This window comes from Ammospiza nelsoni, chromosome 17 (assembly GCF_027579445.1).
Source record: "Ammospiza nelsoni isolate bAmmNel1 chromosome 17, bAmmNel1.pri, whole genome shotgun sequence".
Taxonomy (NCBI): Eukaryota; Metazoa; Chordata; class Aves; order Passeriformes; family Passerellidae; genus Ammospiza; species Ammospiza nelsoni.
The window spans coordinates 456,837-484,773 of NC_080649.1; the positions used below are offsets into that span (position 1 = coordinate 456,837).

The following is a 27,937-nucleotide window of genomic DNA, read 5'->3' on the forward strand; positions in this document are numbered from 1 at the left end:
TATTGTATTTTATTACATATTCCCCTTTTTGCACTTAATTCCAATTCCTCATATTCAAACTCTTCTTTCTGAAAGAAAATGATTTTTAACATAAAAATATAAATTCTGCATATTAAAAGTGCATACACCTCGAATAATAAAACATACAAATAAATAATAAAAGGCATTGACACAGTCTCATGCAGTTGTCCTCAAATAATTTAAAATTTATGGTACAATGTTCAACCCCAAGTAGACAGCCTGCTTTCCAATTACTGTACAGGTCAAAAGCATTAAAATACAGAGGAGAATATCAAAGGTGTGGGAAAGCCCCACGTCCCTGTACCAGGTACAGTGATGTGACATGCAGTTTGAGAACTGTAGATATTCCAGTGTAAAATCTGACATTGTGTCCAGAAGAGAAATTGCATTTGCAACAGGACTTAAAATTCAATTTTAACCAATGGTGAGGCACAGGTGGTGAGCAAATCTGTACAAATTCATACTTGGAAGGCCACAGGACAATGAAGGAGCCACCGGTGGCCTGGATTCCCTTGTGTTACCCTACCCAAGGCAGTGTAGCACCTCCAAAGGGGTTATTGCACTCACAAATGGTACACGAGCCTGAGGCCAGCCCGTGTGCGCTGCAGGGCTGAGAGAGCCGGGACTGGTGGTTACACTTAGTTTTAATCTGTGTCTTTTAAAAAACACTATTTGCAGATAAATTGAGTGCTATCACCTTCTAAAAAACAGAGTCCCTAAGCCTTCAGGTCTAACACAGACATTGTACAAGTCTTCAGGTGCTTTTCTTCTACAAAATAAAGCTCTTAACAGTAACTGCTTTACGATGCTTTTGTTGAGAAAACCACGTAGGACTTTCATCTCACCACAGATTAAAACTAAATTTCAGTTCCCTCCACAGGTATCATTAGATACTGCCAAATTCTTTTGGATTAGTAGGCAAATGACAAAGATTTAAAAAAACCTAAACCAAACTAAAATAAATAAATAAAAAAAAAAAAAACAAAAACAAAAAACACCACCACCCAACAGTGAAATTATTTGGAATGTTGTTTCCACACCCTCTCCATGCCAGCTGACCAAGGGGAGGGCACCAAAGGAGGAGTCCTGGGACCTGCAGGAAGCCCAGGGCAGCTGCCCTGGCCGTGCAGCACACAGGGCTGCCCACAGGACATGGCTCCAACCCCAGCACCCCAGCACCAGGGCACTCTGAGCACGGCCAGGCAGCCCAGGGCTCCCCCAGAGAGGCAGGCAAAGCCCCAAGAGCAGCCTGGGCAGCAGGGAACAGCTGCCCTGACAAGGACACTCACAGCAGCTCTGTGTGCCCTGCTCACAGCCCCTCACGCTGCATGCAATGCCAGGCTGCACACAGAACCCCGAGCAGTTTGCCCTGCTAACAAAAGGAAAAACAACACAAAAGAGAAATCAGTTTGTTCTCATTTCCCTGCTCCAATCCCTCTAACCTTACGTTACGCTGCAGCCTTGTCAGTAACGCAGAATCCTGCAAAGGAAAGAGCCAGAGATGTGCAAAGGAAGCAGAACCCAGGGACATGCTCCTGTGTGCCAGCAGCAGGGCCAGCACAGGCTCCAAGCCTGCTCCAGAGCCACGGCTGGGCGAGAGGCTTGCATAGTTAGGAAGGACATGCAGGGGGACAGCAGGGCCATGCAGGCTGCCTCACACCGAGGACAATGCTGGGCATGCTCCAGTTGCAGCTTCAGAAAGCAAAACCCCTGCAGCGACAGCGATGAGGGCACTTGCAGTGGGAGAAGTGCAATTAAGCTGCTAGCTTTCTATCCTAAGCATCTTGTTTTTATTAATCCGTATTTGATAAGTGTGAAAGGGTTAACAATTTACACACCCAAAGTGAGACACAAGTTACAGAGAACTGCAGGCACCAAATTGTCTATCAAATGTGATTAATACAAATAAAAGGTGCCTCTTCAATACACGTCGTTGAAAATGTGCTTATAACTTGAATACTACTAAACACTGTCCAAAAGATACAGCCCAAAAAGGGTAAAAAAAAGTCTCTAGGTGACTCCTGTAGGAATTGCGCACTGGAATGAAGGCGCTGCTCTCCTGCGCCCAGGGGCCAATTCCAGGAGCAGGAGCGAGTGGCAGACTGGGGATGTGGGGTGAAATGCAGGTCCCACGCTGGCACAGGCAAACCAACCCAAAGCCAGCTGGAAACACTCTGCCTGAACGCTGCTTTGCCTTGGAGCTCACCTGTCTGGGAGCAGAGGCATGCCTGGGCCTCCCTTCCCAGGCATTGCCCATCACTGTGAGCTGTACCTGGCTTCCAGGACCTTGGCAGGAAGGCCCCAGACCCCGCCACCCAGCCAGGCTGGCCAGGACAGAGCTGGCAGAGCTGCTCCCATCACACTCAGATGCCAGTGAGACTTCCAGGCCCTACATGCCACCACCCAGGGCAGGCAGAGGGCCCTGGGCAGCAGCAGCCTCTGGGAGATGGCAGAGCCCACCTCCCCACAGCCACGAGTGCTTCTGATGGCCAACAGGAACTTTAAGATGTGACCATGTACATGCAGCTGCTCCAGAACAGCCTCAAGCCACTGCTGCTTGAAGGATCCATCTGCAAAGCCACGGTGGTGCTGGCATCTAGGACTTGGCAGATCCCTCTCTCGAGTGTTCCCTGGTACCGTGCCACATCCTGGCAGCTGGACAACACAACACCATGGACAGGAGCTCCTACACATGAAAGGGACAAGAGAGAAGTCTGCTTTAAAGCAAGGAGAGAAGACTGATGATTTTCCCCTTTAAGTAGGGCCTGTAATAACCTACATGCCATTTCTGAAACATTTATCCTACTTCACTGATGGAGTTAGGACTGCAACAGCAACAAGGCTTTGATTAACACTCCCAGAGAACAGTGTTTCCCACACCCTTCAAGCCTGTCCTGTGCAAGGAAGCTCACTGACTACTGAAGATGTGTGACACAGACGGGCAGAGCTGTGCAGGGACAGCAGGGGCTGCTCCCAAGGGCCCTGGAACAGACACAGACACGAGCAGGATGCACTCCCCACAGGCTCACACTCCCCCATTCTGCCCAGTGCATGTCTCATGTCCCACAGGAGCCCTGGTGCACCCTGCTAAGCCAAACCCCTTTGCCTGAGGACACCCCAAGCCAAACTCCCTGAGCAGGAAACCCAGCAGAGAGGAGCAGCCCCCACCTGCTCAGGGACAAGGGCACTGCCAGGGCAGCCCTCCTGCCTACTCACACTGCACAGCAAGGAGCCTGTGCACAGAGCTGCCCTTCCAGAGGGACAGAAATCCAGGCTGGCTGCATTGAGAGAGCAGATAGGGCTGGAGCTGGCAGCAATTAGCATCAGGAATTATGGAGAATGTGCACAAAGAGAGTGAGATCGGCTTCTCATGGGATTGCAGAGGTTCGATTACTTTTATCAGCTGCTGGAATACCAGGACCTCCATCTCCCTTCTACCCAAATGAGAGCTCCAAGGACCATTATCTCGCTACAGATAGAAACATTGAACCGGTGTTCAGCTAAAACATGGGTTTGGACATGGCTCCAAATTCCCTTCAGTCAGGCATGCAGCACAGGAGCAAACCACCTCAAAACCCACACACCAGCTTCCAGTTTAAACTCCTCCAGTGAATGATGACATGAAAAAAATGTCATTTGATAAAAATAACCTTTCACAAATGTCCATGGCAAAATGCACAGAAAGTAGTTCTGTCTATTAAAAGATCCCAAACCGAGCCAGCATAAGCCACCGGAATTACATTCTTGCTAGAAGAGTTGTTACAAGAGAAGAGCCAAGACAGTGTAAGACCTTAATACAGATAAAACCTTAAACAAATACTTCAACATCAACATTTCAGGGAGTAATTTAAGTACTGCAGTGTGAAGCAAGTCTTATCTGCTCTGCTGGATGTAACAGAAAATAATCCATGAATAATCCAAGTCATACATTTCAGAAGCAAGCAATGCAATCTTTGCTTCTCGTTGCTGCAATAAATGAGACTGAAACAATGCCTGGGCGAAGGAATGCATGGGGGGACAGTCATGTCTGGGTTGGAACAGGCAGGGCATTCCACCTCAGGCTGTGGGCACTGCTGGAGCACGTGGAGGGGATGCAGCAGGACATCACCAGGACCCTGCAAGGGCTCCACGGCAGGTGGGCTCATCCCACACTGACCCCAGCTCGAGGGCACTCCCAGCCCAGCCCCACACACACCAGGAGCCTGCTGCAGGTGTGTGCTGAGCAGAAAACTGATCCCAGAGCAGCGAGGTGTCCTGGGGGCAAGGCTGCCTGCAGGGCAAGCAGGACCTCAGCAAGGGAGGGGGCAGAGGCCAGTTTGTTATGCTGATGGGACAGAGCACACACGTCCCTGGCCCAAGCTCTGCCATTGGGCTGGACAGGCACAGACCTCACTCAGCAGAGAGCCTGCCCGGCACATTGCCCAGCTTGTCACAACCTACACAACAGGCTGTGGATAAAGGATATGCAGCACATCAATAAAAACTCATGGATTCAAAAAAAAAAGGATTACACCACATATATGTAAAAGGACTTAAGAAATCCACCTTAAGAGGAACCTTACAGAACTTGAGGAATCTCCCCTGTAAGAAGGGCATGTAAACAAAGACATCAGTAGATGTAGTGTTTTGACCCTGGTGGAGGCTGTCATCCAAACAAGAAGGGGAACCTTCCACTGAGGGACATGTGGCAGCCAGTCCCACAGGCAGGGGACAGGCAGGCCAGAGGGAAGAATGTACAGCACTCTGGGGAACAGGAAAACTGCCCCTCCAACCCACACCAAGGGGCCTGTCAAAGCATGCTCAGAGAGGGCAGGATGACACTTGGTCGAAACATCACCCCTAGAGATAACGGAGGCTTAATTACACCACTAGGATAAGGGTCTGAGCACATCAGGAAACGCTTTCCAGGAGTTTGAACAGGGCCATCCTGACAGCATCATGGCCATCCAGGTGTGTGGATGTAACTCTCCCATGGCACTGCTTCCACAGGACGAGCTGACCAGCAGCTGCTGCCCAGGGATTTCTTCTGTTGTTTAGTAGAGCATTTCAGAAGAAAGTAGTGAAACAGGACAGGCTAGAGGTTGCCTTAGGTATGGACAAAGCAAAACTCTTCACAGACACAGCAACAAAAACTGCAGGTTACATTTCAAACTTCCTGCTGCTGGAATGCAAAAAGGAAATCTATTACACAGACGTGCACAGAGACACACAGGTACCTTTCTGTCCGTCACTAATGCTAGTCCCTCCTATACTGGCTGAGTATATACCTGAGAAACAACATTAGTGTTGAAATATTGCCCTTTAGAAAGCTTGGAAATGGAGGGGAGCAGGGACAGAGAGTTGAGAGCAGAAAGAAGCGACAGTCTCTCCAGTTTCCTTCGCATCCTCCACAGCTCAGAACAAGGCCATACACCAGTGTGGACACAGCCCACTCAGAACAAGACCAAAGGAATATCAGTTCACAGCTCTACAAAGCACGCCAGTGTCAGTACAACTGCGGGCAGGTCCCAACCCTCAAATCTGAAGAAAGTTGTTGCACTTTCGACAGAGACTCCTGTACAAGTGCTATGGGACAGCTGCATTCATGTTCAACAACGACTCCAGCTAGGCTACTTGCACCAGTGCTGGCTGCCTGTGGCTATTTGGTTTGATGGCAGAATCAAAGGCGCTTTAACAACTTGCAGTTAACTTCTCCTCAAAAACATACATTAGGCACATGAACAAAAAACAAGAGCTCAGAATAAATTAGCTTCTCAGCAGAAGAAAAGACACCTGGATTGCAGCATTTCACTGAGGTTCCAGAGAAGGCCGTACAGACACCTGCATGCTGGAAGGTAACTTTTTCAGCGGCTTGTCAGCAGACTGCTTGCCACTGGAAGGAGGAGACTGGACTCCGGGATCTAGCTGGGAAGACTTGGACTTGCGACTGGATAGCAGAGAATGTTTGTTAGATGTGGCATCTTTTGAGACAAGTTTTTCTTTTGTGGTCATGTTGGCATTGGTTTGAGAGGCTGGTGGGACACCACCTTTATCCGGTTTGTCCTCCAGCACATTTTTACTGCCTGACTTGGAACTGACACTCCCTGTCTTTTTTGAAAGCATTGTTGTCTTCCCCAGGTCTGCCGACCTCCGTGTCTCCTTCTGCCTTAAGGCTGATTTAAAGAAAGACAAACCCTTCTCTTCCGACTTGCTGTCCCTCTTGAGGCCGGAGCGCGCGGCAGCGCTCGGGGAGCGCAGGCTGGCCATGGAGGAGCTGCGCACGTGCCTGCTGTCCACTGCCCTGCTGTCGCTCCTGGAGTGGCTGATGCGCGGGGAGCTCGTCCTGGAGCCGCTGGTAACGCTCGTTTTATCCGAGCCCAGGCTGACCTTGGAGCCCTCCCTGCTGAGGCTGCGCTCCGAAGTCCGGCTCTTCCCGGAGGAAGAGCCCTTAGTCAATGAGCCTGATGGGGTTTTCTTGGCAGCTGTGGAGGATGGAGAAGAACCTGACTTCTGCTTCTGTGGAGCTGAAGGGACAGACGCCTCCAGGGACTTTGTGCTGTGGTCCTTCCTGGCCTGTGTGGGAGCAGGAGACCCGTGTCGCCCGCTGACCCTCGAGGAGTCTGCCTTACTTCGAGACCGGGAAGCTTTCTGAGAGCTCTTCAGTGGAGGAGAAGAGTGAGAGACTTTGCTCTCTTGGGTAGCTAAGACTGTCCTTCCCTTCCTCAAACTTTTGTCTGGCTCAGAAGCTCCTTTGGAGCTGTGACCCTTCTTAGGGGTGTCATGTGCCTTCTCTGCAGCCAGCCCCGTCCCAGCTGGGGCTTTCACCTCCTTCACTGGGGAGCTGTCCACAGAATCGCTCTGGTCAACAAAGGCGATTTGATTGTTGTTATCAAAAGGGTCCAGAGCAGGGTGATTCCTGTCTGGCTGCACAGAGCTTTTCCCATAGCCATCTGAAAGGTCTGAGCTCGATGTCCTTACAACGGACTCTTCCCTGAAGGCCCCTTCCATGACAGCCAAAGGGGCTCTGCGAGCTGTCCTGTGCTCTCGCCGACTGCTGTCACAGGGCTCCAAGTAGCTGCTAGAGAGATTCCTCAGGCTGCCAAAGCACGAGGTGGAAACTTTATCGTCAGCAGCTTCCCCAATCTTCTCCAGAGTGGAAGCAGAGGTATGTACTGGGGAATCTCCAGAGAAGCGTGATGGGGAGTTGGAGCGGAACTGCAGCTTTGCAGAGAGTGACCACGAGGGCCTGACACCGTTCTCACTCACTGCCAGCGGGCTGGTGACAGAGGATCTGGATGACAAGCTCTGACGCTGGACACTCCTTACAAACGGTCGAGTTGAAAATCCTCCTGCAGAGAAAGCACGTGACAGTCTCAGTGGGAAAGCCAAGGCTGCAGCTGGTTTACCCCACCCATCCACGTTTCCCCACGAGAGCCAAGCAGCCCACCCACACCTCACCATGTTTATCTCCACGCAGGCTGCAGGCACAGCTTCTTGCAAAAAAGTTGAATGAGGAATCCAACAACTGTTACATGCTAGGGGTCACCCAGGAGCAGCTTTCTGAAGCCTCTAACTGATAACCCAGATTCTTTTCTCATCCCTGAGCACCAGATCAAACACAAGGTTTGCACCTCCAAAGTCCTTGAAACTGGCAAGATCACCAGCTAGGATTATGATTCTGTATTAAAGAATATTTCTCAGAGCATTCTGTGAAAGGCAAAGTAGGATTCCCACCTCTAGACCAAGTGATGTAATTGTATTTAGAAAAACAAAATATAAGTATTTTAGAAGTGTGACTTCTATGGTTGGACCTGACAGCTGTCACAGCACTGCTGCAGGGGCATCTCCACAGCAGCTTCCAAATGCTCTGACTGACCCATGAAGCTCTGCATTTTCAGAAGTTACAAGACAATGTGTGGAGGAACCAGGCAAAGCCAGGAACTGAACAGTAACTTGCACACATGGGTGAGTTTTCATCTCCCTCCTTGGGACCATCCATAAGCACAGCAGCAGGTAATTAGTGCTTATGTTAAATCTGCCAGGACTGTGTCAGCCACCCTGCAAAGGTGATGCAGTGAGACCCAGAGAGAACACTAGCACGAGAAGTTCCTGACTGAAAGGTTTTATTGATGGCATTTGCTTTCTTTGAAAGGCTCCTTAAGGTTCCTGCCCGCTGTCCTCCAACTTTTCCTATGAGACAGAAGCCCACCCGTGCTCCCACTGAGCCAGCTCCTGCCTGTCTCAGCTGGACTAACCATCCCTCTCAACCACAGATGTTGCAGCTGTTTCCGCAAGGATCGTGCCACAGGAGGACAAGCAGCCCCCGGAGAGGTACACACCATCATCTTCGCTGCGCTCCCCGGCGAGCTCCACGGACTCGGAGAGCGAGGCGAGCGAGGTGCGGCGCGAGGAGGCGGCCGAGGCCACGCTGGGCTGCTTGCTGCCCGGGAGCCGGCTGACCCAGTGCTCGCACAGCGACGAGCTGGTGGAGCCTGCGGGACACACACAAACATGTCAGCAGAGGGGGCAGCCCCGGGGACAGGCACCGCTGCACTGCCCTGGGTCACACCTGAGCCTGGAGCTGGCCCTCACAGCCTGCGGGACACACACACACACACCAGCAGAGCCGGGCAGCCCTGGGTCGGGCACTGCTGCACTGCCCTGGGTCACACCTGAGCCTGGAGCTGGCCCTCACAGCCTGCGGGACACACACACACATCAGCAGAGCCGGGCAGCCCTGGGTCAGGCACTGCTGCACTGCCCTGGGTCACACCTCGCACCTGCAGGACACACACACACCAGCAGAGCCGGGCAGCCCTGGGTCAGGCACTGCTGCACTGCCCTGGGTCACACCTGAGCCTGGAGCTGGCCCTCATGGCCCCAGCACCCAGACACTGCCACGGGAATGGGGCTGTACTCTTCTGGAGCATTTATGGTCAGATCTGCACTTGTCCCAGCGTGCTGTGAATACCAGCACACAGGCACTGGCATTTCAGCTGCCACCCCAAGGCCACAAAAATCCCTTTTTTCCAGAGGCCACAGCTCACCCTGGATTCCACCAACACATGCACTATGGGCACCTCCTTAGGACTGAGAATGCTGCCACAGGGAAGGAGCAAGTCACAATTTGATGTCCTGCACAAGGGCAGCTCTGAGCAGTCACCCGTGGGGCACAGGGGCTCCCCCATCTCCCTGCCAAAACTGCCCTAGCAGAAGAGCTGGAAAGTTGCCATGGCCTCTGACACCCAGCCACAGACTCAGACAAGCCTCGCTGAGTTCTGGGACACAAGAATGGGGGTTTAAGCAGAGCTGGGTGGAAAATTCCCCAGAAGGACAAAGTACCCAAGGAAGACAAGTCAGAGGCAGCCCTGGACAGGGCCAGCAGGGCTTACCTGCCACCGAGCTGTTGGCAGACCACGAGGGGATCGCTGTGCGCCGCTGGTAGAACAAGATGTAAGCGGTCTGCTTGCAGACTTCACTTTCAGAAAGCTGCTGAACTTCACTGTCATCGAAGCAGTACCACTGGCCATCCACAGAATTCTTGCAATAAGCTAAGGAACAATACATTACTGTAAGACTCTCTCACTCCTACTGCTCTCAGGTTTGCTGCGTGACATTTAACATAAGGTTATCTGCTATGATGGACTCAGACAATGCAAGAGACAGATGGATTCTGGCATCATCTTCCAGTCTGACTGGCAAGATGGAAGCCTGAGGCTGCCAGAACATTATAAACAGCTTACATTTCAGGACTTTCTTTGTCCACCATTACCACTCAGAACAGAACATCATTTGGGGTGGCTCCGTTCCCTTCACCCTCTGTAACTTGTGACACTGCTTCCATCAGTGACTCCCTTTCTGACTCCATACAGAAATATAACCAGCATCTTTGTGAAAGGCTCCCCCACAGACAGCACAGCAGGACACTTGCCTGTATAATGTCCCCCTTGCATGGTGCCATGGTGGTTGCAGACAGCATACAGGTCATAGATGTAGTCCTCAGGATCCCTGCCGAGGCCATAGGGTTTCCGCCAAGGTGACCAGTGTGATGGCAGGCTCCAGCTGCTCTGGCTGCGTTTCACGACGTGAGGAGTCATGTCCAAGCCACTCAAGGGAAACTTAACCATGTTCTGAAGTTTCATCCTTCGGTCTCCTTCCTGCGTACAGAGAAGAGCACGAGCTGCAGAGGCCAAGGCCACCATGCCTGGGAAAGCCCAGGTGAGGAACACACAGGGCGGAATGGCTGCTTCTAAAGAGGGGAGTCTACTCACATCACTCAGCAGTCCCTCAGCAACACCACCGGCATCCTTACCTGCCTAAACCTTTTGAGATGTATGATGAGAACATCAGGTAAGGTCCAGAGGCTCAGTGTGATGCTACCCTGCTGCAGCTGCTTACAGTGAGGGCATCGCCATGCATCATCTGGGGCAAGCTACAAGGAACAGGCAGGAGTGGGTGTTGGTTTGCAAATCCAAGGCAGCTTGCACCACACCCCTGCTCCCCTGCTGCCCCTAGCCCCGTGCAGACATTGACCCCTCTGCCTCATCTCCCCCCAGCACTTATCGAGCTCAGTGGAAATGCAGGGTTCCCAATGATGCTTTTCAAAGTGACAGGCAGAGATATGTGTGTCTCATTCAGGAGGCACTTTCTGCTGCAAGGCAGAATTCAGCCAGTGCTGCTGTGCAGAGGACTTTTTGCACCTTATAAACACCAGTGCCTTGGAAGTGGAGAAGGAACAGGAAAAACCAAGGCAAAAAGCAGGCAGGCTTGGCAGCCTGAAAAGTATTGTCTCAAGAAAACCAGCAGTAGAAAAAAAAAAGCAGGGATAAAAAAGCAGAAAAAAATCAGAGCAGAAAGAAGAAAGGTGTACTTTGGATGCCCCTCTGACACCTCACTGCCCTCTAGGAACCCTCTCCTTCTTCTGTAGTCCCAACAGCCCAGAGTTACACACTGAAGACTCTCCCTGTCCCCCAAGCCTCCCTCCGAGCCCAGTGCTCAGAGAACTCAGCAGCCACAGAGATTTAACTCCTCCCCACCTCTGAAAGAACCAACAAGAGAGAGAGGTTCCCAAACTATCACAGCTCAGTCCTGGGTCCAAAGACTATCTCCAGATGAGCCCTTTGTGCAGCAGATTAGAGACCACCACAGGAATTCAGATGGCTCCCATGTGCCAGGCAGGGGCCAGGTCAGAGCCCTCTCTAGCCTGCCTGTGCACACCATCACTCCTGTCCCTCCAGGCTCACACAACGGGCAGAGCCAGAGCAGGGGAGCAGCCACCTTCCTGCAGAACTGAACCCATAAAGGCACACTGTCCTGACCCTTTATCATATTCACTGTATTTCACAGAGGAAATTGCCAAAGAGAGGACTAAGTCCTTGTATCAACATTTGGGAGGCAAAGAACTCAGCAGCAGGACCTCCCACAAGCTTCTCACTGCAGAGGAGCTCCGTTAGCAGCACAGATAACTAATCTTGTGTTACAAATCTATTCTCCTGTCACAAGGAATCGGTGTTTGCACAACAGAGCTTCCTGGAGTGAGGGAGTTCCTGCAGCATGTGAACAAGCCAGAGCACACAGTCTGTATCTACCTGTTCCTCTTTGGTGTACAGTTGGAAACACTGAGATAAAGTGCAGATCTGAGGTTGATGATGAAGCTCTCTCTGCTGGCGGACGCTTTCAGAGTCTGGAATATATTCCTCTTCTGTATTCACAAACAAGCTGCATCAGGGAGACACCACATTTACCAGCACATCCCCTTGCTCCCCAGGCTGCCCCTGCAGACAGGGGCTGGGCACAGGTGGAGTTTGAGTGGTCTCATGTTTGCTGAAGGATGCACAGTTCACACAAGCAAGCTGCAAGCAGCAATTGTGGGCTGAACACAGTTTAAGGTTTTTTACTTCATACTTACTAATCTTTAGTTTCTTTGTCCCATTCTACCACTAATTTCACATGAGCAGTTCCCCCCTGTCCGCATGACTTCAATGCCCTGCAGGGAGGAGCAGAAATAAGTCAGACCATCCTTCAATCCAAAGTCTACATTATCTTCTACAGGCATGTAATTTCTCTCTACAAGCCCTTCACCCTTCCTTCACTCCCACAGCTGAGATTTGCAAAGGAGTAAAAGGAATTCACACAGCAAAACACTTGGCAAAGCTGGTAAATGCCTTCACCCAAGTGTGCGAGTTCTGTAAGGCAACATACACCTGTTACAGATCAGGCATTTATCAACATTCCAGAGAACAACAGGCACAAGAAAAAAATAAAAAATAGTGAGAGTAATATTTTCATTCTGTTCTCCATTTCCAGGGAGGACAGACTCCAGATGGCATGACACACAACTGAGGTATTCTCACACAGCTTCCTGAGGATGCTCCCTCATTTCCCTGCTCCTCAGTGCGTTCCACACATCCCCACCAGGACTGTTCATTTCTGCATGGCAAACACCGAGCTCCCAGCTAACACAGCTCTCTGCCCTGCTGGGAAGCACCCAGCACTGAGGGCCGGCTCACCTTTCCACTGTTGGGTGGCAGAGGGGTCGCTCCTCCTGAGGTAGCAAGTATGTTATGCCCACAACACTGACCACTCGCAAGCTGAATGGGCAAACCTGCGATCAGAGAACAGAGACACCTCAGTGCCTCCAACCCAACCTGCCCCTGGCTGACAAAGACTTCACCCTAGAACACGTTTGACATGATAAAGCAAATGTACAAGGTCTCAAAGATGCCTGTGCCAATGAGCTGACAAAGGGCTGAGCAATGGAACCTGTGCATGCAACAGCTCACATTTGTCTCACCTGCAAGCAGGCTGCAGGCCGCAGGAAATACTGCATCTTCTCCAGTATTTCCTTCTGCAGAATATCCCAAGCAATTGTTTTTTCCAAGTGCAACACAAAGGGCAAGCCAAACCTATGGAAAGGAGAAGCATTTGAGGAACAATTAAAAGGTTATCCTGTTCAGCAATCGGAACCCCAAACTGCATGGGAGAACTTCATGTGAAATTTTGTGAAGCTTCAGAGGCTGAGGCAGTTCTCAGCCTCCAGCTGATACAAATGCCTTTGTCATGGTTGTTTCTCACTTCTCTCCTTCCCCCCACTTTCACTCCAATTAAAAATTCCCACCCATAACAGCGTCTGGTCAAACATGCTGCTCTCAAACCAGACAAACATGGTGTATCCTCCCAACTGGGCTGCATTTGTTTCTTTGCAGTAATGCAATACTTGAAGTTCACCAAAATTAGAAATATTTTGCTGCACCCATTAATGCTTCTTGATCAACAAGTTCTTTAGCACTTGATGCTGCTCCTTCACCTGAGCCTGTACTAGAGGACAATAAAATCCAGGTCAGTTTAGGAAGCAGCCAGAAGAGTAACTCCAGCCATGCTGCTGCCAGTCACCTTTTGCTCTGCTGTCCAGTGCACGCTCTGTTACACACCAGCAAGACAATCTTGTCATTTGCTGCTAGTTTAGGAGAGGACTGTTCCAGTTTTCCAGACTTCACCATTCCTTGAGAGTAAGCTATTGTTCGGGAGTGCTCAGTGCCACATTTCAAGTTATTCAGGTTATTGTTCACATGTATTCCTGAAAAATTAAGAGAAAGGAAACATTTCATTATGTCATTTGCCTTTAGTGCCCTGATGCCCCCCTCAAGAAGCCCTCATTGGGCTACAGAGGAGCAGGTCAGTGTGGAATCAGGAGCATTTTCATCACTTGGACAAAGGCTTCAAAGAGCAACTTCCTTTCACAGTGTTTATCTGCAAGTGCTCCCCATCTGATTTTTCACAGCAGGTTGTACAAGCACTCCAGCTTTTACTGCCCGCAAGAAACACTGAAGAGCCAAGAACCCAACTTGCTACTTCCAATAATAAAATTTGCCTTTGATTACACTCCACCTGCCCAGGATACCATGATTCCCTTTCACTAAAGGGCCATGCAGAGGCCGAGGAGTTTGAGCTTGGAAAGAGAAAGTGTTTGTTCATTCCTGAGACTGTTTATTCATCACTAGCAATCTGATTTTAAATAACACAATTTCAGTGGCTTCATCTGGTCCCTAGCAGGCCTTTAAATTAAGGCTGACAAGAGATTTCCCATTAAGCCAGCCTGGCCTGCAGCATCAGCCCCGAGAAGAGGCAGAAAGGAGTGTACAGCACTGCTTGATAACCTCCCAGCTGACAACACTATTAAATCTTCTGGAATGAGCCTGGACAAAGTCAGAGCTGAAATCAATACACCAGAACATCAACAGCTTGTGGGACTCATTCTTTTCCCACACAAACCTCCCTCACCAGTCACCCGAGGTGGGCATTAAGAGTTATTGACTCACCTCTCTGACTGAGGATGCCCTCAGGCCTGAAGATCTCTGGGGTCTCAAAGGCAAAAATGCAGTCGCTCTCGTGGATGGTGTCCAAGTCGTCGGTGTCGCAGAAGGAGCGATGGAACCCATCGTAGTACATCTCTGTCAGCACGATCTGCAGGCACCACGAGCAAACCAGAGCCCATCAAACCACCCACACCAGCTCAGTGCCCCATCTCTCAGCTGGGATTTTCCTGCTAAGGGATGGCACTCCTCAACACACCCTGTCATCAGCCAGGAGTAAGGAACAGGGAGAAGGACAGCCACAAATGAGAAGCTGAGGTAAAAGCAACATATGGAGAGGTTTTGGTGGAATTCAACAGCTTTCCTGAAGCTCTTCCTACAGAGGAATTTGCTGTGGTTGCCTCCCTGCCAGCATGCACACCATGGGGTCAGGCAGGTCTGCACACTGCACTGAGGGCTATTCCAACATCACTAGGATCCAAACAGCCAATGCACAGGGAAGAGCATGACCAGATTTCCACCACTACCTCGCTTCCCTATTCAAGCATGGGCAGCCAATTCCAATTCCTATACATCCAACGAGGGACAAAAGCCTCCCCTCTCCCTCCCAGCGCAGGGAGGGCACCCAGGTGAGCAGCCCAGCCCCTTACCTGCTCCGTGGGTATCTTGGTTTCCGAGGACACGGCCTCGCGCAGCCTGGCCACGGTTCCGGAGATGGGCACAGCCACGCCGATGCGCATGCAGTGCGAGCACTTGCCCTGGTACACCACGGTGACGTAGAGAGGCCTGTGGAGAGCAGGGCAGCACTGCCAGGCTGGGCTCAGCACCCCTGGGCACCGCCCGAGCAGCCTCAGCCCAGCCTGGGCACACCCAGGCTGCCCCCCAGGTACAGGGCCCTCCTGACTGTCCGGATCCACCTCACTGCAGCTGCACTCAGCCGCAGCCTGACAAGGGTGTTTGATTATAGACTCCTTTCCTACCATATGGCCTGGTGTTACCTGCTCCCACAAGCAGAACATCTCAAAAGGGCCCACAAAGTTAAAACCAAAACTGTCTAGCAGAAGGCAATCAGGTTTCCAGCAGGGATCCAGTAAGGAAGCTGGGCACAGTCAGTATAAGACAGCACCCTGAAGTACTTGGAGAGCTGCTACTGGGAACAGGCTGCCTCAATCCTGCCTCCAACAGCAGCCAGCAGCACTACTGGGGAGAGAAGAGGGAGGGGACACCTTCCCTGGACAGCCCACTCAGCCTCCACCCAGTGGTGAAGCAGGGATTTCCAGAGCAAATGTGACGGCGATGTTTCATCTGCCCTATCATTGCTCTGTTCCAATGCTTCTGGAACCTACACAAGTTTTCTGGATGCAAACACCAGGTGAAGGAGTTTGTTTATACCACATGTACTTTTGCTGTGCATCCCTATCTTCACTTTGAATGTTTTATCTGGATTTTTTCCCTCCCCTGAAGTTTTTTCTTTATTTGCATCAGCTGTCTTTCAAAAAAGCAAAACATTTTGGAGGAAAGACTTTAACTTCAATTTTTTAAATTGGAGCGATCAGTGAGGCTGTTCTCAAAAACCAAAATGTTTCATCCTTTTCCCTTTTTTAATTTTAAAATGCTATAAATCAAGGGAACAGCAAAATATTTTGGTTATGTGAAACAAAGACTTTTTCTCCCAAAATTAATTCTATACGAAGGATAGGCTTTTCAAGTAAAAGCCTCAATTTTCCATTTGACCTAAACAGCAAAACATTAATCTCCATACGGTCCTATCTATCTTTTTAATGACTTATCAGAAATGTTGTCGGTGTTGTCTCCTGCAGCAGCAAGTGAAGGAGCAGGACACGCAGGGGAAAGAGCCGAGAGCTGGGGACAGCTCCGTACCGGGTGTGCGGCAGAGGGATCGGCAGCGAGATGCACAGGAAGGGGTCGAAGGTGTTGCTCTGCTTCTGGCAGTGAGGGCACGTCAGGGAGGACCTGGGACAACATGGATAACAGGGCACAGTTACACCTCACTGGCAATGTATAAACCATCAAATCCCACATCCACCACGGGAAACCAGGAAGGGTTTGTCTTTGGGGAGAGGTGAAGTTACAGGACAGGGACAGAGACAGCCAGCACTGGGGTGCACACAGCCCTTACACAGGGAAAGCTCCAGATGAGAGTCCATTCTCATTCTCCAGGATTCCATTCTCATTCAGAATCAACCTGCACCTGACAAAGGCTTTGTGTCTTAGACCAGGCTTAAGGTTTTACCTTTACAAAGGAAAAGTTGGCAAATAACGGGGAGGAAGCCCAGCAATTTAATTCTTACAGGAGTACAGGCACAAGTCATCAAGGAACACTGGTGATTCAGCTGTTCTCTTCCAATAGTTCTAAATTAGAAAGCTCTCTTGTCAGAAAGAAGGGAAACTCAAGGGAGAGCCCTGAAAGGATAGTGATAACTTCACTCAGAATTCCCAAGTGCCAGATGACAAGCACTCTGCACACACTGGGGGATCTCTAACTCCCAGGCACCTCTAGATCCTGCCATGGGCTCTTCCCTCTGACAGTCAGGGTGAGCCCCAGAGCAATAGGCTTTCCTGAGCCTTTGCCCATGAAGCACTGACTCACTCTCAGGATGCACAGGAACAGGTGTAGTGGGACATACTGCAGATTTACACAGAATATACCAGTTTTGAAGCAGTGAAGATCACTCTTTCCTCTAGAGCAAGGTCTTAGTTCAGCAGGAATTCAGAAGCAGCTGTTAACAGAGTGATACCAGTCCCAACTGTACTGGGAGCCAGTGTCAGTTTAGAATCATACTGGGGTCACCCATACATTCAACAGATTTACAGAATACCATACCTGTACTGGGCTTGAAAGAGTTCCTGCACAAAAGTGCTACTGATGGGAAAGGCTGGGCCCTCAAGCAGCACATCATCCTCCAGCGGCGGCTGAAAGAGAGAACAAACCCTTGAGGCACACCCAGGTGTGGGGGGAGCACCAAGAGGGTGCCTCCAGAACCCCAGTCAGATTGTACTTTCCTTAGCCAAAATCACTGGGAAAATGCCACAAGCATTTTTAACTACCAAGCACACTCTGCTCCAAGGGGTGGGCATGCAGGAAGGTGAGGTGGGCAGGGCACCCCAGGAAGGGCATGGGGCTCACACCTGACAGGGTCTGGCAGCCCCCAGTAAACCCTCCTGGCTATTGCAGAGCCACTCAAACACAACTGCCCCAGGGAGCAGGGATTAGTGGAACAGCTGGTTACATTCCAGGGCAGAAACAAACATTATTTTAACGCAAGCTTTTGTTCCACTTGAACTACTGAAGCTGAGAAGCCAATGGGGAGAACTACTTTAACAGGAAAGCCTGTGTGCGAGTTAGACTCCCACAGTGTCTCCCAGCAGCATCCCTTACCTTGAGCGGAGGCATGCCACCAGAATTCACCACATTGTTGAGATCCTCGTGGACTCTGTCGAGCAGCCAAAGCAGGAACTCCTGGGCATCGTGCTGGGCGTTGCCGCGGTACTGCATCGCGTTCTTGGACACGATGTTCTGTGGGGAGAAGAGACCCTGCAGCAACAGCCAATGCACGGCTGGGGCCACTCCAGCACACCTACCCTGCCTCACATAGCACCTGACACTGCTGCCCTAATGAAACCTTCTCTTTGCTCCAGCTGAAGCAAAACAACAAGTTAGTCTCCTAATGCCCACACACTCTGTCTTGCTGACTGCAGTTTTGGTGGGGTCACACTTTTCCCAAAACCTTGATGCAGGTGATCAATGCTAATCTAGGTCTACAGTTCCTGGACTCAGCCAGGATCAGGACATCTAAATCACAGATGCTTCTGCAGTCTGATCATCATCATGCAGGTAGAGCAAAATTACGTCCCATCAGCACCGTGTCAAGCACAGGAGTAGTACAGGCCACCATGGAATTTTTTCTGCTGGGTACCAAGACTGACTCCACTATGCATAACTCACTCATCCTAAACACTATCTTCTGCTGCCATCCAGGCCAGGGAGGTGCAGCTTTCCCTGGACACAAGGAACCATGGCACCCCAGAGCCAATGCTCCCAGTGCTGGAGCAGCACCCTGTCCCATGCTGTGCTGCACCTACATCCTTGGCACACCTGTGTGAACAGAGAGAAACTGTTCACACAGGACTATGACTGACAGAGCAGGGTCCTCAGGAGGGGCAGTGGCAGGGCAGAGGCCAGACAGCATCTGCAGGGCAGGAATGGGTGGGAAGGAGCCCAGGCCCAGCAGGCTGCACATGTGCCTCGTGCCAGAGCTCCTCCACTCTTCTAATCAGAGTTGGCAACAGATTTGAGAAATGAGGTTGGGCTGCTTACTTTATCCCTCTGAAAATGGGGTCACCAGAGAGGGGGGTGGTGATGAAAGAGGCAGGAAAGGACTGATAAACATACACCCTCTATGCTCTATAATCTGTCCACTGTCTCAAGGCTGCAAAATAATGGGAAACAGAAATAATCTGCTCTCATTACATATGTGCAGATCTTCTGACAGCAGATTTACTGCCCTTGCTGTGCAGGGACCAGCACTCTCCCACATAAAATATGTGCACACAGCGTGAACCACGGGAGTGGTCCGTGGCCAACACTCTGTGCCACACTGGTGTGATCCCAGCGCCTCTGAAAAGGGGACATGGCGGGGTTCTCATAAGGACTTCAGGATCCAGGCTAGTACTTGTTATTGCCTCTTCCCCAGAGGCACATCACTCCAGTCCAGAGCCTCCCTGGCTTTTGCTGATGCGTGTCCCTGGTGACGCAGTGTGCCCAGAGAGCAGCCAGGCTGTACCAATCCCAAGCACAGTGAGCAGGGATGCACAGCAGTGACGTGCCCTGCTCCGTATCTGTGCCACTGCTCGGCTCAGCAGCATCTCCATGATAATTGCTCTGCTTTCCTCAGCACTCTTGCAGCCTGAGTGGACTAAGGATAAAGAGCTGCTTGTGGAGACACATCACAAGACGTTGGAAGTGATTCAGGAAGCACGACAAAATATCAGATGCAACTTCCTCACGAGAGGCTCTGCTAAACAAACACTCCAGCATCAGCAGCGTGTCCCCAGCACCACTAACAGCTCCTGCCAGCGCTGCTACAAGTGGGTGTGTGGCTGCTGCTCCAGGGAATGCCCTGTGTGTGTGTGTGTGTGTCCCCTCCCAGCCCCTGTCAGTGGGTCTGTCACTGCTGAAACCCCTGCGGCTGCTGCTCCAGGGAATGTCCTGTGTGTGTGTGTCCCCTCCCAGCCCCTGTCAGGGGCTGTGGCAGCAACCCCAGACACGCAGGGTGTGGGGGGAACAATGGACACACAGAACAGTCAGTGCTGAGGGACGTGATTAAACCTGAGAGAGACAGAGGTGCCGACTCAAATTAACAACTTAACAACTGAGACAAATACCAGGAACTCCCATAGGGCAGGCCCCCAGCCTGATGGGTCAGCACCAAACACTGCCCCACACACCTCCCTGCTCCCTGGTGGGCTGAGGGCAGCAGGCAGAACAGCATGGGGGTCCCCAGAGCCCCCAGCAATAGAAAGGGCTGTACAGGAGCTGGGGATCCCCGCAGCCCTGTGCTGTGGATGGGGCACTGCAGCCCCTCAGCAGCCAGACTGGCCATTCCTGAACAGCTCCAGGAACGTTTGACAGGCAAAGCAGACAAATGAGCAAGAGCCTCAACACTGAGCACTGGCCAGCCAGCACCTCTCCATATTTACTTTCCAAGTCTGCCCTTCCAGCCCAGCAGAAAGTTTCTGGCTCTTGCCATAACCCTAAACTTTCACCCCTCTTTTGCTCATCACTTAAGACAACACCTAATTTTGCTGGTCCTGCAGTAATGCAACAGCAACTGTAACTGGATTCAGACACAGGGTTAGGATGCAAATGCTCTAAAAACACATGAAAACCACCACATTTACCAACCCCCAGGAGCCATTAATCCTCTGCCCCTAATCTGGTTCTCCTGTAAGCAGAGCTGGCACATCTGACCAGCTTCTGTCCAGCATTGCAGGGTGTTAAGAATGACTCTGGAACAATTCTGGTGTGGCTGGTTCAGCTGTGAGGCACCAGGAGTGGGCATGGACGCTGACACTGCCTCCCAACACCTTCCACAATGCACAGCACCTCCAGCCCTATCCTCAGCTCAGCCCTTGTGAGCCTCGTAGGTGGGTCGATCCTCCATTCCACCAGATGTGCATGCAGCGGGACACAGACACCCCGAGTGAAGTGGCTCCATCCAAAGAGATAAGGGGAAAAATCAAAATTTCCCATCAATCCCACTTATGTACCCCTAATACAAGCACCCTACAACCTTATCAGTCCCTGCCTGTCCATGAAGCAGATCTATAGCAAAGACATTATCATTTTTACCAGGCCACTGAAAGTTTAATAATAATTCATCTACTGCTCCAAATAGATGCAATAAATAGATCAAAACAGAGCTGAACTACTGGCCTCTTCTTTGCTGCTATTATTGTTCCAGATCACAAAGACAACGAGAGGAAAAATGCCAGGCTGCTACTTTCCAGTGTGGCCCTGCTAGGAAGCAACTGTGGAAGCATTTGCAGATACAAAGTCAGCTCAGCAGAGACCTGACCCAATGACACACATGAGCAGGAGAGAAAGGCCATTCTTTATCTTCTGTCCAACAGTGAGTTATGCTCAAGCACGGTATTTCTCTTGTTCAAGCCCACAGCCACAGTTTTGTGTTTGAGTAAGTTCTACAGCAGACAACCAGTTACCTGAATTGCCCTCTCTGCTCACACACAGACAGCTCTTCCCCCTCTCTGGAGATGTTCTTTTCTGGGGAGACCAGCACCCAGCCAGCAGCGTGGTTCAGGCCCCAGGGCTCAGGAAGGGAGCTCCTCCATTCAGGGGCAGAGGAGATCCCTGCGGACTTGGCCTTAGCACAGGCATCACACAGGGAAAAGGGAGCTTTGATGACAGGAGGTCTGTCACAGCGGCCGGGGCAGGACAAAGCTCTCCTCCCTGGCCTCTGGGCAGCCAGAGGCACCAGGCTCTGGAGGCAGCAGCCCGTGTCCCCACACAGTCCTGCCCTGTGCAAGGCAGAGGGGAGTAAGCACAGCCCTAATGAGAATAGTTCAGGAAGCAAAGCCATGAGGAGCACTACAGGGAGCAGCACAGCAGCACCAGAGGGATTCTCCACCACGTTCAACAAGCCCAGACAAGAAGCATCATCGCCCTGCCCCTGCCTAACACCTCTCATGCCGGCAGCTACTCTCACCCTCCCAGGCTGAAGCCTGTTAATCCTCTTTAAGCACCTTCCTTCAGCCGTAGGGAGAGAGTGAAGCTTGCCCAGACGATGCTGTGCAGAGTGTGCACAGACACAGAGGCAGGATGTGTGCTGCACTGCCCAGCTGGCACACTCCTCTCCAGGCCCTTCCCAGAGGGCAGCTCCCGCTGCCAGGAGGCACTGCCAGGAGCCAGCGCTGGCTGCCAGGGGAATTCACCTTACAAAGAGCAGAAATCCCACATTGCTCAGCGAGAACTTGTTCTCCTGCTACACTAGTAGAGCAACTGGTGGGATTGAAAAGAATAAGGGATTGAGGAGCAGGAGAATGCCACAAACGTGAAGCAGCCCAGTAAAGGACTATCAGTAAATGCTGGCACAGAGGGCAGACGGGAAGGCTGGGCTCAGAGCCCAAGGAGCTGCACACCTGCACCTCTCCTGCTCTCCCCAGGCTCTGCTGCAGGTCCCGAGCTGGACACAGAAACTGAGTGGGGGGATCCCATCATTGCCACTCTGAGAAGCCTTCCCTTGCACATTATAACAAACACGCACTTCAGTGACACAGCCATATGCAAACAAGTTCATTAGCAGTGCTGTGCTGAAATGGCAGGGAGAATGGGCTCACTCCAATGAAGTGTGGCCATGTGCAAAGCACAGGGCAGCACAGATCCAATTAAGCTGCCTGGGAACATGCATCCCCCTCACGGCTTCCGCGGGCTGCCAGGCACCACACAGTTCTCATACTTTCACCATGTGTCATTTTGCACAAGCAGCATGGAAATAAAACCTGGAAGCTCAGAAGACAAAAAACACAAGTGGGCAACGATGTACATTCTCCCCCAGCCTCACAGAGGGTCCTGCCAACCCCCATGGGCACCTGGCAGTGGAGCAGGAATGCTGTTCCACACTGGAGTCTCTTCTCTTGCCTCAGCCAAGCCTCTGCTCTGGAAAGGAGCACCCACAGCACATTTCTGCTGCCCCTCTAGCAGAACCCCCTCAGCAAACCACATCCGACCTCTGGACTCTGCTGCTCAGCCTCGGCTCCCCAGCCTCGTGCTGCACTCACTCCGATCAAAGTTTGAAGCACAACACAGAAATCCCCAGAAAGCATTTTGACTTCACAGGTAAGTCAGACAGCTGCCTTAAGGCAACCAGATCTGCTGCAGGAAACCCTTCCCAAGGGGTTTATGTGTGTAGAAAGAGAGTAAAGCAATTGTAAGGAAAAACAGGCAAGAAAATAAGCAAAACAAAACAAACCATACATGCAATAATGGACTTACATCTTATTGATAATGAACATTTAAAAAAAAAAGGTGTAAAGTGGCAGGACTGCCAGACCTTTGTGATCCCAGTGAAACACATTCCTGTGATGCCAAGAACCATCAGAAAAATGATGCAGAAAACTTGTAACTTGCTTTTTGTTTTAAGGAAAGTGTTTCAACTCCAACTCCCAGAGCAGCCCTAGGACAAACCTCCTCAGTTTGATGCCACCACTGGAAGCACCTGGACTGAACTGCAACAAGCACTTCAACATCCCACGTTACCTAACCCACTCAAAGCCTCTTTAGAGCAACACAGAAACTGAAGCACCAGGAACCACAGCCACGCTACCAGAAGGGAAGGGTGAAGGGTCTCACATTTATTCTTTCATGTCCCTTTCTTCCATCCCTCTGTGCAGAGGGAGGACAGTTTGCTCTCTGCAGAAATATCTTAGGAATAAGCAGTTGATCCTACCCAGAATAAAATAACTGATCCTGTGCTGGGCAGAGAGCAAGACAATTAAAATACAATCCAGGAGATCACATCTGACACATCACTGGCCCCATTAGCAAGGCACAAGGGCTCTGGGGAGCAGAAGGGCCTGGGGCTGACAGCTCCGTGAGCAGGACCAAAGGCTCCTGACAGCCACACTGCCCCAGCAGCCCCAATGAGAGCTGCTCTCACTGCACCTTCAGCAGGAGGCAAAGATCTGACCATGTCAACACTTCCAGGAGCTCCTTCATCACTCACGAGTTAGTGATTAACTCCCAAACAAGTGCCCAACAGATTGCTTGTCCCAAAGTGATATATTTGCACCAAATGCATTCCCAAAACACCTTGAAATGAGTTTCAAACAGCTACCTGGAAATCCCACACCAAACATAAATTTAAAAATAAATTAAAAAAAAAAAAAGGAAGCAGCACTTTTAACCTGGCACAATAATCCCTGCTCTACCAACAGGGATTCATTCTGGGTTCAGATCCAATTCTGACAATCCAACCCAGATGAGTTATGGTGACTGTGCTGTATTTGCTGAACATGCGGCAGGTGACAGCCAAGGCCATCTTCTTGTAGGATGAGAAATGCAATCCCAGCTCTGGCATGCAAAGGGTCTTGTTAAACATGGGCATGCTTCAGTGGCCAACTGCCCCGGAGCCTCAGAGAAAGTCTCAAGACGGTAAGAGCCTCATCATTCACAGAAGGCCCACACTCCACAGAAGGCAGAGGATTTGCATAAGAACATAATTTTCCAAGCCCAATTAGTTTAAATCACAATCCTTCTCACTGCCGACCCCCACCATCACCTCGGAGGGCTCCAACACAAAGGGCACTCTGTGCTGCCGGTCTGACACTCCCGGCAGCTCTGCAGGCAGCACGGGACAGCTCCCTGCAAAAAAACAACCCCAAAACCCTGCTCATACAATAGATGTTTGTCACCATTGTCACCCCATCACAAAGGGGAAAGAGGAAGCACAAGCTGCAATATCGGCCCCAGTTATGAAAGCAGCAGCTTTGTTTGGGCAGGAAAACAAAACCCACGGAGCAATCGGAAGAGAAGGCTTGTTAAAGCAAACAGCAAAGGAGCCCAGCACCAGTGGGAAAGTCACCCTCAGCAGAGACACCCAGCAACTGCCATGGCGCGCTGCCACGGTGCTCCCGTTCTGTTCCCACCCAGGAACCAAACCCTTCTGCTTCACCTCTCGGTCCGGTCCTTGGGGACCTTTTCCTACCACCTCAGCCTCCTTTCCCCTGCTCTGTCAGCAGCCCCAACCTCCCCTCTCTGTGCACAAGCTCTCTGCCAGACTCTCCCCTCAACCTGCAGCTACAGATGAACCATTTATCACAAACCAGCTGTTCAAACTGCATTTTGCTTAACTTCAGCAGCTGCATCATTCAGAGACCCATGACATGGGTTATTTCCTGAAGACCAACTTAAAAAGAGAGAAAACACTACCAAGGAAAACCAGCTGAGGGTAAAAAGTATGCTAAAAACCAGCCCTTCAAAGGCCCTTGTCCACAAGGACTCCAAGACATGCTTCCTTGAAAATAATTTCCTCTCTTCCAAGATAGAAGCCTTCAGATATAAGAATGAGCAAAAAAATAAGTATCATCCTTTGTCCTAAAATACATTTAGTAGCTGCAGAGAAGTACTTAAGAATTAGCAAGTGCTTTTGCCCTGTTACATTTGGTGCCAAAAGAGGAAAAATAGCAAACAAAACAACACATGGATTTGAAAGCATGCTGAATAAAGAGCCTTTTGCCTATCAAATAAATATTACTGTCAGTGGCTATTACTGTTGGAGGGAAAGCCCAAAATTACTCTGTGAAAACACTTTACACCCTAAAAAACAATTACATCAAGGCAGGAATGTTCCACCCTCTAAGCAGAACAAGCTGGGGGGATGTTTTCCTTGTTTTGCGGAGAAGCAGCAGTTTCCAGAATGAAAATACTGATCTTTGCCTTTCTCCAATCTGAGCGCATTGTTTACATTTGTAAATGATCTGTGCAAATCTGCTGTTGAGAAAAAGTTTAATAGTAGGTTCAGCAACTTAACTGTCTTTAGAAACATTAATTTCGTATTAGAAGTAATTGACCTCTGTAAGGGAACAGCACTTGACACAATGACACAGTCCTGCAGCAGGACCCAGGCTGCTGGCACCGTGCAGTGCTGAACTGGATCGACTGGGACCAGATTCCTCCAGCAAGAGGCTTTTCAGAACCTCCAGGGACCTGGCAGGTATGGGATGGATGGGCTCCAGCTCCATCCCTAGCAGAACAGCGCTGCCTTACCGTCAGCAGCGCCTGCAAACAGCAAAGTTCTGCTCTCAGCACCTGCGGAACATGGCCTTAATTGAATCCCTGGCCGTGATGGCTTCCTCCTGCTGCCACTCGTGTCCCTGCTCCCACAGCCTGGCCTAGAAAGGGAGCTGCTCCCCCTTCTATCAGCTCCACTGCCAGAAGACAATCCTGCTTTCACCGTTTTTCCTGCTATTACTCAGGAGAAATCCACAATTTGTTCTCCTGCCACACCACCTCAGGAGCAGTGACAGGTCAAGGTGAGTGCCCCGTGGCGCTGCCAAGGCTGGACTCAGAGAGTGATCAGCTTTCCAGGTGCTCTCCCATAAAAACCTCTCCTGAAAAGACCAGAGGCACACGTGGTCCTTGTGCCAGGCATCCTGAGAGAAGGCAAACAGCCAGGGTCTCCAGGGTTATTCCCTGCAGGACAGGTGGGTGCAGCTGCCTCAAGAGGCACAGGAGAAGCAAAGAGAAGAGAGGGAAGAGGTGCTGGCCATGCAAATGACTGAGGGTGCCAAAGGCCACTGCCACCTCAGAGAACCCTCTAGGACATCCCACCATCCAGCAGCGCCAAGGGAGAGCTGACTTTGGGACGCAGTCTCTACCTGCTGTGCACCCCAGCTGAACTGCATACAGAGGGCCCAAGACTGTGTCAGTGTTCTCGCTGCTTTCATGCATTTGAACATCTCCTCTGCAAGTCACCCTGCAAGAAAAATACCCCTGCAAGTGGTAGAGACATTCCCCTGAGTGTCTCTAAGTTCATGGTGTGGAGGCTACCACCCACCCTCTGATTCTCTAACACAGCCAGAGTCTTCCGTGCCAGGAATAACACTTCTCCCTGTTCCAGGACGCAAAGCAGGCCTAGGGCAGTTTTAAAACAGTTTTTATGTTTTAATGCCCGATTTCATCCAAAGCCACGGCAGGGAGTTTTTACACCACAGCACAAGGACCAAGCCCTGTGCTCCAACAGCTCCTGGGGCAGGCGCAAGGCCCGGGCAGGGCAGGGGCTGTTGGATGGAACCAACACTGCGGGGCCAACCACCAGCGAGTCCGAGCAAGAGAGGACAAGCAGGTACTCCTGAAACACACCCCCTAAATCAGCCCCAACTCACGAGTTCTTGGTTAGCAGACTTCAAGGCACACCTCTCAACAGCCTCCTTCCTTGCATACTCACAACTCACAAACAACAGTTAGTTACAACTTCCCTGATAGTAGCACAGTAGATGAATGAAACAGTAAAATGGGTATTTTCACCGATAAAAACCATCCAGAGCCATCAGCCAGCATCAAGCACCATGAGCAAAGAGCACGGCGGCAGCACCGGTCCCATCCCCACGGCGCTGCCGTGGGTGCCCAGCGCTGTCACCTGGGCAGGGCGTGCTGCCCGGGGAGGATGCCGGCAGCAGGAGCAGCACTCCAGGGCCATTGGCACACAGATAGCAGGGCCAGAGGGCTCTTCCCACGGCGCGGCTGCTCGGGCCGGCAGGATACCCTCCGCAGCTGGTGACCGGGGCAGCCTGCGGTGCCGGTGCCATGGTGACCCGTCGTGTCACGTTTGGACCTGTCGTGAGCCACGGCAGCACCGGCTGAGCCCCGAGCCCCGCCGCCTCCGCACCGCGGGCACCGGCCCTCCGGGGCTGCTCCCGGCGGCCTGGCCTGGCGCTCGCTCCTCCCGCCTCGACGGGACGAGGCCCCGGCTCACCTTGAAGTCGCGGCTGTGCTGCGGGGTGTACTCGAGAGTCCAGAGCGCCCGCACCAGCTGCGCCAGCTGCTCCGTGACCTCTCCGGGCGCGGGCGGCGGCCCGTCGGCGGGGGGCGGCCCGCCGCGGAACTGCTCCAGCGCCAGGAACTCGGCGAAGAGCTCGGTGTTGCTGAGGCACTGCAGGATGGCGTTCATGAAGCAGGTGTTGCCGTGGTTGCGCAGCCCCGCCACGCCGGGCACGGCCTCGGAGCCGCCGGCGGGGCGCGGCGGGGGCTCGGGGCTGCGCGGCGGGCCCGGCGGGAAGCAGCTGCCCAGGCCGCCCGTCGCCTGCGGCGGGGGCAGGCGCGGGGCGAGCGCGCCGCGGGTCTCGGGCTCGCTGCTGTAGTGCGAGAGCGTGGAGAGGGTCTTCAGCACGCGGCTCATGAACCCGCCGAGCGACCGCCCGGACGGCGCTGGGGCCGGGGCGGCGGTCGGGGCCGAGCCCGCGCCGCCGCCCGCCGCCCTCCCGCGGAAAAGCCGCTTGCTGAAGGAGCGCTTCTCCTTGGCGCTGCCGGCCGGCCCGGGGCCGCTCACCCGCGACATGGCGGCGCGGCGCAGCGCGCATCCCCGCCC

General features: G+C 51.8%; 1 protein-coding gene across 3 annotated transcripts; it reads right to left on the bottom strand.

The window, feature by feature from the left end:
- On the bottom strand, window positions 1–27,907 carry USP31 (ubiquitin specific peptidase 31). 3 transcript variants are annotated; one of them, XR_009419637.1, is made up of 17 exons: window positions 27,326–27,907; window positions 17,713–17,850; window positions 17,158–17,246; window positions 16,194–16,286; window positions 14,963–15,098; window positions 14,319–14,463; window positions 13,393–13,576; window positions 12,794–12,905; window positions 12,510–12,604; window positions 11,909–11,986; window positions 11,589–11,718; window positions 10,313–10,432; window positions 9,932–10,157; window positions 9,393–9,551; window positions 8,340–8,492; window positions 5,289–7,349; window positions 1–2,707 (listed from the first exon to the last, which is right to left on the bottom strand). XR_009419637.1 is itself a non-coding variant. In XM_059484605.1 (17 exons), exons 1-16 carry the CDS (start codon window positions 27,905–27,907, stop codon window positions 5,809–5,811), a joined length of 3,981 nt encoding a protein of 1,326 aa, XP_059340588.1. In that variant the 3' UTR covers window positions 1–2,707; window positions 5,794–5,808. The 3 variants fall into 3 exon arrangements, 2 of the variants coding, with proteins under 2 accessions (XP_059340588.1, XP_059340589.1); XM_059484605.1 differs by having other exon boundaries at window positions 5,794–7,349; XM_059484606.1 differs by lacking the exon at window positions 1–2,707 and having other exon boundaries at window positions 4,448–7,349.
- Between the last annotated feature and the right edge of the window lie 30 nt (window positions 27,908–27,937).

What these genes read in the sequence shown, in the direction of transcription:
- USP31 (XM_059484605.1), bottom strand. Translation starts at nt 27,907, where the DNA reads ATGTCGCGGGTGAGCGGCCCCGGGCCGGCCGGCAGCGCCAAGGAGAAG. An exon ending in CCAAGATACCCACGGAGCAG is followed by an intron (nt 14,464 to 14,962) that starts GTAAGGGGCTGG and finishes TGGTGCCTGCAG; the next exon opens with ATCGTGCTGACAGAGATGTA. An exon ending in TGCCACCCAACAGTGGAAAG is followed by an intron (nt 11,987 to 12,509) that starts GTGAGCCGGCCC and finishes TCCTCCCTGCAG; the next exon opens with GGCATTGAAGTCATGCGGAC.